The sequence below is a fragment of the Psittacula echo genome, assembly GCF_963264785.1.
Source record: "Psittacula echo genome assembly, chromosome: 5".
Taxonomy (NCBI): Eukaryota; Metazoa; Chordata; class Aves; order Psittaciformes; family Psittacidae; genus Psittacula; species Psittacula echo.
In genome coordinates this window covers 69,655,198-69,667,237 of record NC_137739.1, presented here as the reverse complement: position 1 = coordinate 69,667,237, position 12,040 = coordinate 69,655,198, and the positions used below count along the sequence as shown (strand labels likewise).

At 39.2% G+C, this 12,040-nt stretch overlaps 1 protein-coding gene across 1 annotated transcript in view; it reads left to right on the top strand.

The window, feature by feature from the left end:
- NUDT14 (nudix hydrolase 14) overlaps positions 1-11,527 on the top strand; it is a gene marked incomplete at its 5' end in the record, with an annotated part of 62,957 nt that extends 51,430 nt beyond the window's left edge. The window contains one exon of the mRNA XM_080619818.1: positions 11,191-11,527. Within this exon, the coding sequence (XP_080475944.1) occupies positions 11,191-11,431 (241 nt within the window). The 3' untranslated portion in view covers positions 11,432-11,527. The remainder of the gene's footprint in view (positions 1-11,190) is intronic.
- Positions 11,528-12,040: the final 513 nt, after the last annotated feature.

Here is a 12,040-nt window from a genome sequence, read left to right as displayed (position 1 = left end):
AATTTCACAGTTTGGGTGACACTGACAGGCTATAGCATGAGATATATACATATATATATACATGTATATGTATAGAAAAACAAAATAGGAAAAGTAGAATATGATTTCTGTATCTGTAGAAGTCTTCCTTCAGTGTAGAAGTTTGTCTCAACATTAATGATTTACATCTGGCTAAAACTGTATGTGATTTGGTTGATAAATGTCTTTGTATCTTACAGGTGGTTGTTCTTTTCAGTTGCCCTTTTTTTAATTGCACAGACTTGAAAAGAGAGTACACAATGGGAGTTTTCTCTGTTGAGACCCATGGAAAGGGCACTTAGTATGTTAATCGCCCAATCCTGCTTTGTCTATCAGGGCATAGCTTTCTGCCCATAGAGATCTATGCTGAAGTCAGAAGGGCCTTTATTGTATTTACTTTTCTAGGTTAATATGAAAGTTTGAAGCCTCAAAGATGGTATTTTACAGTTTCTTACAAAAGAAACCAGACTTCCTGTGTAAGGAATACAGGAAGTATTAAGAATAATCTGCATTAGATTAGATTTTTATTCTAAATGTTTACTAAAATGTTCCTATTCGGAGTGTCCTGTTCATCTTCCTTTAGCCAAAGACTGGCAAGCTTTTCCTCATATTTTTCCCTAAATTTCCCTTTCTTTACTTCAAGTCTAAGACTTATTACCCTGTTTCCAGGTGATATGAGGTACTTTTTCACCTTCTACGTATTTGTTTGAAGATATCTCCCCTTTATTTTATTTTTGCCTGTGCAAAACTGTCTTAGTTGATTTAAGCTTTCTCTTCAGACCATGTTTTCTAGATAGCATCGTAGAATCATAGATGTCTGATCATTCCTTCTGCTGTCCTCTACCTTCTCTCCATTTGGTCTGTGTATTTCTTAAATAGTGCCCAAAGTGGAGCACAGTATTTTAGTGAGGGCTTTACCAGGGTCCGATAAAGTGAAAGCATTATTTCCCTTGTCTTAAAGATTATTTTGTTTATATGCTGTAGGATGTATGTTTGCCTTTTTTGTGGTGGCATTGTACTGTTGACTCATGGACCACAATGCCTCCCCCTGTCTCAAAACTATTTTCTGCAGCAGTACTGCATTGTCATTCACCTGCTGCCTGTATTTGTGCTGTTCACTACTGTTGCCTGAACACAGAGCCTTGAACTTGCCTTGACTGAACTGATGCTATTTTTTGTCCTAAAGCAAAATGCTCATTTAAATTGAATGGAGGGTGGTCCCTAGTTGAATCCCTATTTAGTTTGTATTTCCAATTGGAAATTGAACAGTGATATCCATTCCATGAGTATCTTTTTCATACTAGTTTTGATTTTTAAGTATATCTTGATATCCTAGTTTCTTAATGAAACTGTCACATGGGTTAGAATTCGAAGCCTTGATAAACTGAGGTATTGTTTGTGGTGCTGCCCTTATCCACACTATTATTGCTGTTATTAGTTTGACTGCACTTGATATATTCCCAAAAAATCTGATAGCTGTTGTTCCTTTCTTGATGCAAATAAAACCACATTAAAACATTTAGATAATTAGAATTAATAATTACTAAGTTAGGTCTATTAGATTTTTTTAGATAGAGCCTCAGGGTTGTGTGCACAGTGAAAGGGCTTTCATACAAACCAGGGTTTTGGTGTTGTCACACGCTTTGCTCTGAAAGCAAAGTGTTGTCTTGTATTTCTAATGACACCCCTTTCTGGAATCATGGTCACAAGAAGGAAATTGCCAGACTGGAATAAAAGCAGGACTTGAGCTAGAACTGACAGAGGGATGTGGAATGCAGAAGGCACATCCAATGTAAAGAGAGAAACAGTTTTGGCTAGAGAGGTCAGTACAGTTCTGTGGTTAATGGATTAAGAAGGGGAGGGCATGGACAATGTGTAGGGAGAACTTGAACTGAGGGGGGAGGGAATAGACTAGAAAATCGTCAAGTAGAAAAAGAGGAAGAAGAGATGAAGACACAATGAAGAGAAAAAAACCATGAGCTGAGAAAACTAAATGGACTTGAGGGGAGTACATGCATTGTGGTGGAGAAGAATTCTCTTTAATGAAATGAGGAAGGAGGCTGTATTCAGGCAGAACTTTGTTCTCAAGCAGTGGGATCAGTAAGTATCAGAGGTGATCTGAAGATAGCATTTATTTCTTCTTATTTATTATCAGGGCCTGCAGCAATGATTTTGGGGGAATTTTTTTTTAATGTATCTCGGCTAACCAGGAAAGGTTAACCACAATACTGCTACAGATGTTCCAACAGCACATACAAATAAGCCACTGGAGCTCATTCTTAAGCTCTGTAAAAGTTCCTGTGACATAACACTCATCAGTTAGAAGTGAGGTACTGAATTAAGCAGATCTCAGACTTAATTACCTTGAATGATCCACAGAGTGCCTGTGGAGTCAATGAGAAATCAGGAAAGAAGCCAGGGGTTGGGGAATTTACACTAGTTGAGTAAGAGTGTTTGGAGCAAGTTGTTCCAGCACCAGGAGGACAGTGTGGTGTGGGTGAGTGAAGGAGACTGAATTGGGGGCAAACAATGAGAAAGACAAACATATTATGAGGAACTTGAATGCAGGAGGTCAGAGGAATCACATTTTGAAGAATAAGAAATATCTGTTCCTATTAAAGAAAAATGCCAGCCAGAAGGTGAATTTAAATGCAAGTGGTTCCTTTTGCTGTGTAGATAGAGGCAGGATCAGTCTGGAAAAAAAATAATCTATATTGCTTTCAACCTGTGTGGTGAGTTTCCTCCTCTCATCATGCCTATACAAATCGCTACTTTTGTGCTTGGCATGCAATAAGTAACCTCATTTTAGTCTTACAAAAAGTTTGGTTTCTCTTCTGGCAGCAGCTAATCCGCTTTTGGAGGCTTACTAAAAGTTTTGATGCCTACCGGTGTGTTGAGTTCTCATCAGCTGTATGTATGGCTTCAGTCAAAAATAGCAAAGATGGTAAATGTGTGATGAATGTAAAGAAACTATTCAGCTCAATAATGAAATGAAGCTACTACTGTAATAGTATAATTGTAAACCGATGTTTCATGAAAATTGTTGCCAATTAAATTGTCAATTTTTAAAATCTCTAGAAGAACTCTCTGAGCTTGCTTCCATGGGTTTTTTTTTTTTTTTCCTAACTGCAAAATTTTATTAGTGAAAAATTTTGGATTTACTCATATATCAGATAAAGCAAACTTTCTGTCTCTCATGATATCCCAGCAGGTTTCAGTCTGAATCCTATGTGAGGTTCAGCTGTTGGTTTCCTAGGTTGAAGTACTTCTGGCTATCTTTCTTGAGAATTGATTCCTTACAAGACAGGGGCAGGGAAGTCTGTTGTTGTTGCTGTTAAAGGTGTTCTTATTGCCATTGCAACTTACAGGATTTTTTTTTGTCATCTTTAAGAATATTTACAAGTTTATGTGAACTTGAATAACACCTGAGAGCACCAGGCTAACGCTGAACCAGAGCTTCTGGTTCAACTTCCTTTTCCCTTCATTGTGTCTTTATTTATTCCCAGAGGTTCTAATAAACTCTTGGCTATGAATTGGATACAATAGGAGCTGGAGGTTCTCAATCCCACTGCAAAAATAAATCAGATGGATTAATTTAAGAGCCTAACGTAGGTACTTACCTACATTTAATTTTTTTCTTCCCCAAAAGTATACAACAAAGAAGAGCATTCAGGGAATTAATACTGGATGTTCCAATTACTGTGCCATGGCTATTAGTCTTAGTGCAATGAGGTAAAAATGGTTTGTATTCACAGGTTTTTATGCAGAAGGAATAATAGCCTTGAAAATGTTGGAGTGCATTATAATTAGAAAGATCACCTGCTAGTACACCTGTTGGGTGATGGCATAATGTAATATAATTTTATGTTAATTACTTCTCTGGTTTTTTCCTGCACCTGCTGCTTATAACGTCAGAACTGTACAAAGGTCCTGGGAAGTGACAATAGTAGCTGCATGTCACTGTTCATCAGTTTACATGTTTCATGCCTAAATAGATCCTGATTTCAGCATAAATAGCAGAGATTTGTGACGCATTTACTTGTAAACATGAATTATGTATTTGCTATATACCCAAATTCTGCATCCAGATGGCTTAAATCTTATAAAAGGATATATTGCATTTATGATTTTTCACATTAACTGTGTCAGATTAAAGCCAAAAAGTTTATTTATGTGTTGATAGGAACGGGAAAGTGTTGATTGTTTCTAGATTTTATATTTCTCTAAATATTAAGAAATTAAGAGAAATTTAGCTTTAATTACTGTCTGTCAAAAATCTGAGTTAAACTAGTAAATCTTCACAATGATACATCAATTTATTTCCTCCCCATGTTTTAGCAGAGTATAAGATAGTGTTTATTTTCTCATGCATGTTTGTTCCTTCAGGTTAGAAAGGTAATAATTATGTAGTAATTGGTTGGCACAGATGAGCACCCAGAGATGAGGAGAAGACAAAGCTAATCTTGAGCACATGCTTTGAATTTCAGCCCTGTTTACAAATGTGAACATGTGCATGCACACACACATGTGCTCACACTCTCAGTTTGAGGAAGAAGCTTGCTGTTACTGGGCATCAGCAAGCATGTAAGGTGGAGTCAATCTCGTTTGTAGCTTTTAGGCTCTACTAAACTTTTCTTTTACAGCAATAAGGTACTGTTACCCCTTGTGATAAAAAATACACATGTAATGTATCTTTATGTTTATGAACTAAGATATGCAAGAGAAAAATCCCATTTTGTGAGCTCTATTTCATGTGCTGTGTATTTCCTCATGCATTTAATAAAAAGGAAGAACTAAACAAAGGCTTTGTGATAGCTGTTATTGCCATGCTTCAAAACCAGATTGGAGTGACAATCTGTCTCTTGTGTTTGCTCTGATCTAAGAAGGAAGTAGATAGAAAATACTGTAGCTATAGCCTCGTTGTGCTAGCCAGCCCCACCCCAGGCAGGTGAGGAGAAGCACTTTGCAGTCATTTCACAGAAAGTGCTTCTCCACTCTTCTGCTGCCTTCAAGTGTGTTGCCTGCAGCTTTGAAAGCCATAGCATGATTTAATCACAGTGTTTGAGTGTTTTATTTAAAATGAAATACGGGAATGCAGCATACAATCTTGTTTTGATGTGTTAAACTTACATTTAAGTTATTATTGTGATGAAAACCATACCACTTTGTTATCCTTATTTTGATATGCTTACATTCTTAGACTTGCTGTTGTCAAAGGTAACAGGTTTCTAACTGCCTCTGAAGCAAAACTAAAAGTTTAGTGCTAACAGACTTTTGTTTTTAAAAATATCTATTGAAGTTACAGGGTTTGTGAACTTAAGCCCTAATGATTTGACAAGGAGTATTTGTCAGCCACGTAGCTGTTAATTTAAAGAACTGTAAACTTCTAGAGGAAACTGATCATCATGATAAATGAGAAAAACAAACCTGTGTTTTGTATCGACCATTTGCATTTGCTGCACAGTGGTAAATAAGAAGTCAAGCACCATCCAGACTCATCAAGATACATCTGGAACAATCAGCTAGGTCAAGCCAGGCTTAGTAGGTCTGGGTCAGTATGAACCATGACGTGCCTGGTCTGGGCAACATGGTGCTAAACCTGTGAAGTGAGACTGAAGCCTGAAGTCCGTTGTGGATTGGTGTTGTGAGTTCAAACCCTGCTTGCTCTCCTCCAAACCAAGCCCCTCTGTACTGGGAAGGCACCTTTATCAGGAGTGTGGTTTTCCCAGGGTGAAACTCATCACTTGCAGTTCGGGTGTGCTGACCCCTGTGATTTCCACAGATGCAAAGCTAATGAATATAGCTGTAATCTGTTAATAGGTGACTCATTTCAGACCATGGCAAAAGCATTTTTTGTAATGTGAAATACTAGGGCAAGGAGAAACATATGTCACAGACTTAGAACAGAGGAGGAAGGCAGCAGAAAAAGGAACATAGCCATGATTAAAGGTATGTCTCAATTCCTAAGACATCATAGTTGGAAAGTACAAGTAAGTATGCAGAAGCATAGGAAGTGCATAGTGACAGATAAACCTGAAAATGTACTGAAAACATAATAGCTGCCTGTTGCCTATTTACCAGTCAGACCCACCTTATCCCTCCCTGCTCTCTTCCTTCTCCAGCCCCACTACCCAAAATCACTGAAATGAGTACACATTTTCCAAGGGTAAATGTTATAACACTTTATAAGTTCAGCAAGATGGAGGCTCAGGAACAGCGTCAAAGCAACAAACCTGATAACTTTTGATTTCTGTAAAAATCAAAGGTACTAAGACAAATTAAATGTCAATAGCATTGATTTTGGACAATTTTCTAAGACAGGCAGGATACATTAATAGGTAAGAGTCTGGAAATGTGAAAGACAGCAGTAAACAAGGAGGTTATTTAATTTAGAAAGGACATTTCATGTGGATCCGTGCAAAAAATATCAACTAGCAAAGTGAGCCAGAGAGTTTAGAGAAAGAAATACCAAGTAAGAAAAGGTAAGAAATATGCCCTTTTTTGTGATTTAAATTATATTCCTGTATCTTTCAGCCTCTTTCTCAAATCAGTGAAATGGGCATTTATGTAGACAATAAATAAAAGCAGTGAATACATTATAAATAATACAATGCAATAGTCTACAAAGCCACCTGTCAAAATACTGAGGGGATTCCAAGTCATCTTTGCTGTTTTGTGAGGGAAAGAGTAGAATAGAATAACATGAGTATTAATACCAGTGCTCTTTGATTTTATTTATCGCTTATCTGAAAGTTTTTATTAGTTTTTAATGAACAAATCATGACAAAGTTACACCAGAGAAATATAAGTTAGGTAATCAAATAAGAAAGAATGAGCATGTGGATATGTGCTCCTTTGAATATGTATTGTTGCAAACTTTTTGTTGTTTTCTGTGGCAAATTATATGCCAGTATATGTGAAGAAATGCCATAACTTTGAGCATCATAACAAAGAACAGACCAATGGGTTGTCCAGTGCTTTCATTTTTTTAAAGTATATTCAATGTAGTAGCTATGCTTGATGTATTTAGTTAATAAGAAGAAAAACACAAATTTAATAGAAGTATCATAAGAGTACATGCAATGAAGTAACAGCATGTTGAAATCATGCTCTGAGCTACCACAGCTAGAAGCTGAATCTTATGGTGTGGCATCTTAGGAAGCAGTTTTCCTTTTCTTTAAAGAAAAAGGTATGTGGAAAGTGAACTTCTGTGTTTCCCACAGCTACAGCTACTTCATCAGTAAATGATCACGGGTGGCATAGAAGGAGATTATGCTGAAATAATCAAGCCAGAAGTTTCTTACGGAAGGGCTTCTTAAATAGTCTCTTATGGTTTTGTATATAATATTTACATAATATCAAGTGGATGTGGCTATAATCAATTTAGGATCATGTTCATTCTCCAGGTGTGGCACCCCAGATGAAGCTGAGACTTGACACTCATGAGAAATAACAACATGAAATATATTATGCATAGTCTTGTGTTTTTTCATGGTACCTGTAGATACTAGCAAGCCGCATTCTTTGTCTTGCAAATTTCACAGTATAAATGAACATATGGGTTTTATTCTTATCCATTACCACAAAACAATCTCTGAACCCCAGGCTTCCAGTGTTTAACTACTAAAAATGCAATTCTTGCGGAAAAAGTGAAGAATGAGTAATCGCTACATACAGAGAAAAACAGATCTGGATCTCTCATTGGTTAAATAAAAATCCTTTCTGCTTCCTAACACAAGAAAAGAACAAAGAAAAGAGGGAACAAAAAGTGATCAGTCTATTATTCCATCACAAATACCTTCTCTCAGTGAGAATTCTTCCAATGGACGTAGCTACAATAGTGACGGCTGGGTAGCACATGGGCCGACGATCAGTCAGTGGCAGATATCAGGGTTACTAAGCTGGGGGAAGAGTGTCCACTGAGACTAGAGCTGTGGCTCTTAATTAGTATTTCAGTTCCAGTGTCGCTTTTTAACATTATGTATTATTGCTTGATAATACCAAGAAAAATACAATGTATTTTAACATTAAGGGAATCTAGTAAAGTGTGCCATTGTCCTTGTGGCAGAAAGGGCACTGATGGAATATGAGCATAAAATACGACATTCCAACTTTTGCAAGCTGGTTGCTGATGGCAACTTGATGAAAAATAGGTCTACGATACTTGTATAACAAGATCAGAATGATTAAGCCAGCATGGTGTGCCCAGTTTGCAACTCCTGCTGCTGGCAAAGACTGTGTTTGTGTTGTGCTGTCAGCTGGCTGGATCCTCAGCTGAAGTGAGATGAGTGGCAGCACTGCTGGTGAACGGCATTACTTTTCCAGGCAGCTTCCCGTCAGAGAAGAGGAAAGGGAGTGTGGCACAGGGAGTCCTGAGAAGACATTTGATCTGGTGCCAGTGCCACGTACAGTCAGCCCTGATTGTCAGCTCTGGATGTCTCTTTTATTGGCAAACTATCTCTGATGGTCATCAGAACAGTGTATACCAGGGACAGAGGCTGCAGAAAAGAGGGAACTTAAATACTGAATCAGTTTGACTGAAGAAGGAGGTCGTGGACTTCAGTAAAGCGGAAGTGAGAGGGAAAACTGTGCTAGTAGGTCACATTTTGTTGGTTAAAATGTGTATCGAAAAAACCCCACCACTGACATTGAAATAAAGTGGTGAGCCCCACATGACAGAAATCCCATAGCAGCCTTCAAAGTTCCTGGAAGTGCTGAAGATGATTAAGTTTCTCTTCTTAGATACACAGGAATGATCCTGGAGGGGTGAAAGGCATTCTGTAACTTTGGACAAGATATCAGAAGTAATGTTGAGAAAAGAATTCACTGGGTTGCTCCTTATTTATGTTTAAAAAAAAGGAGTATAAGAAACCAACTATTAATTCTCCAAACAAAACTGCCAGTGTTCTTAGAAAACTGAAAGACAAATTATTAATTCCTGCTATGGCATGTGATGTATGCTAGGTTAACTGAAAGATTCAGTTGACTAATGGTTGGACAAGTATGGATATTCACTCTAAGATCATAACACTGCTACAAATCTTAGAATCCTCTGTATGTCTAACGATATAGAAGCTAATTTTTTGGCTTGTCATAATGCCTCATTCATAGTTTCAGTGAACTTTTGATCCAGATTTAATGTGAAAAGTCACTTGTAATCATGTGAAATGAAGAAGTTGCGATTAGGATGTTAATATTTTCTTGGAAGGACTAAATGAGTGGATTATGTACTTATCCCCTATTTAATAATACCTAAATGAAATAGTCCGAAGGAAACAGAGGATTAAGGAATAACAAGTATAACACACAGCAAGTGGTCTAGCTGAAGAAAGTTTCGCGCGCTCGACACTGTCCCACGTGACATCCTTGTCTCTAAATTGGAGACATCAATTTGATGGGTGGACCACTCAGTGGATAAAGAACTGGCTGGATGGCTGCACGCAAAGAGTTGTGGTCAATGGCTCGATGTCCGGCTGGAGACCGGTAACGAGTGGTGTCCCTCAGGGATCGGTGTTGGGACCGGTCTTGTTCAACATCTTTGTCGGTGACATGGACAGTGGGATTGAGTGCGCCCTCAGCAAGTTTGCCGATGACACCAAGCTGTGTGGTTCGGTTGATACGCCGGAGGGAAGGGATGCCATCCAGAGGGACCTTGACACACTTGTGCAGTGGGCAGATGCCAACCTTATGAAGTTTAACCATGCCAAGTGCAAGGTCCTACACCTGGGTCAGAGCAATCCCAGGCACGGCTACAGGTTGGGCAGAGAAGAGATTCAGAGCAGCCCTGCAGAGAAGGACTTGGGGGTGTTGGTCGATGAGAAAATGAACATGAGCCGGCTTCAGTGTGCGCTCGCAGCCCAGAAAGCCAACCGTATCCTGGGCTGCATCAAAAGGAGCGTGACCAGCAGGTCGAAGGAGGTGATCCTGCCCCTCTACTCTGCTCTCGTGAGACCTCACTTGGAGTATTGTGTGCAGTTCTGGTGTCCTCAACATAAAAAGGACATGGAACTGTTGGAACAAGTCCAGAGGAGGGCCACGAGGATGATCAGGGCACTGGAGCACCTCCCGTATGAATATAGGCTGAGAAAGTTGGGGCTGTTCAGCCTGGAGAAGAGAAGGCTGCGTGGAGACCTCATAGCAGCCTTCCAGTATCTGAAGGGGGCCTACAAGGATGCTGGGGATGGACTCTTCATCAGGGACTGTAGTGACAGGACAAGGGGTAACGGGTTCAAACTTAAACAGGGGAAGTTTAGATTGGATATAAGGAAGAAATTCTTTACTGAGAGGGTGGTGAGGCACTGGAATGGGTTGCCCAGGGCGGTTGTGAATGCTCCATCCTTGGTGGTGTTCAAGGCCAGGTTGGATGTGGCCTTGGGTGGCATGGTTTAGTGTGGGGTGTCCCTGCCCATGGCAGGGGGATTGGAACTGGATGATCTTAAGGTCCTTTCCAGCCCTAACTATTCTATGATTCTATGATTCTAAGTTTACATCATGTAAAAATATTCTCCACTAAAGCCACTGTAGCAAATTTAGCAGGAAGACTGAATTACTCTAGATACACGTGTGCTTACAGTGGTCCATTTTGGCCAAGGCTAAAGTTCAGGAAGGACAGAGAAAGTCTCTTGGGCTGCCTTTCTATTCTTGTACCTATCCAGTCCATGAGCAGAGGACTCCAGCTGTGAATGGTCTTAACCTTCTTAAGTAAAAAAATCTAAATATTAGTGTAAAAACAAGCAAACAAATGTAGCATGATTGTGTACCGATGCACTGTTGTTTGTAAATCTGTGAGTCATCCAGCAGCCCAGCTGTCCTTAAGGTCAGTTGAAAAAGCTTCTGTTGACTTCACTATATGTAGAACAATAATTCACTAGTTCAAAAACTCTTTTATGTTTTGCCAATCTAACATTTTCCAAAGTTGCAGAGTATATTTGAAGACATACCTGTATCATGTGCAACTGCATTCAAAAGTGTCGGTATTTCTGCATGAAATTTCTGAACAATTTCTGTATTAACAGAGTTGCATTTATAGGTGCTAAATGACATTAATAGAGAGTAAGGACATGCATTTTGATGTTGCATAGTGACTCAAGTTAAGGACCCATGTTTCCGTTCCTAGTTCCTAGCTACCTTCTTTTTATCTAAAACAAAGTTTACCTTCTGCTTTTTTTCCAGGTCTGGAGTTGGCGTGACAGGTTCTAGCCAGACATTATTTTATGCAGAAGTCACAGACCAGATGAGAATTGGGGAAGGAGGTGGCCAAGCTGAAGAAGGAGAGCTGATTGAAGTTGTAGAAATACCTTTAGAAGACTCCATGAAGTTTGCTTATGATGAGACTCTCCAGAAGACAATGGGCGTCATCTTCAGCTTCACATGGTTCCAAGACAACATAGCACCCAAGCTACCGAAAAAATAAAATCAAAGCACCACAACTGTAAGAAAAGCTTTCCAGCTGGTTCTGTGGATACAGAAAACTGCAAATCTGCCTGCCTTGATCATCAGGTCTTCTCATGGGGCAAATCTTTCTTGAAATAAATTTGGAAATAAAATCTCAATTAAAATCCTGACCTGATTTCCATCATTAGCAAAACACTTGATGGCTTCACTGGGGCCAGGATTTGCCTCTGAGGCAAATGTTAGTTTTTTGCACAAAAATCAAATTAATGTGTTCCATTCTGCTTTTTCATGGCACTGTGCTACCACTATTTTGTAGACTCACTCAGGACCTCAGTGCAGCTGCTGTGTGAGCCTGTCACTGGGGTCTGTACATACTGGCAACTGCGTATTCACTGTAGTTTCTGACATTTTTTGGGGTGGAGGCAGCAAAGCTTAATAATCACAGATAAAATTACTACCTTCCTGAGTCCTGCACAGCTTTCAGGGAGTAGCTTTCTCTGTGGTGTGTAGCTCCTGCACAGAGATGTTTGCATTTCCCAACATGCAGACCTTCATTTTATACGCAAACATGTCTGTAAATCCTTCTGCTAATGTGTCATTTTGACAATAGACCAGCTGTAAGATTATG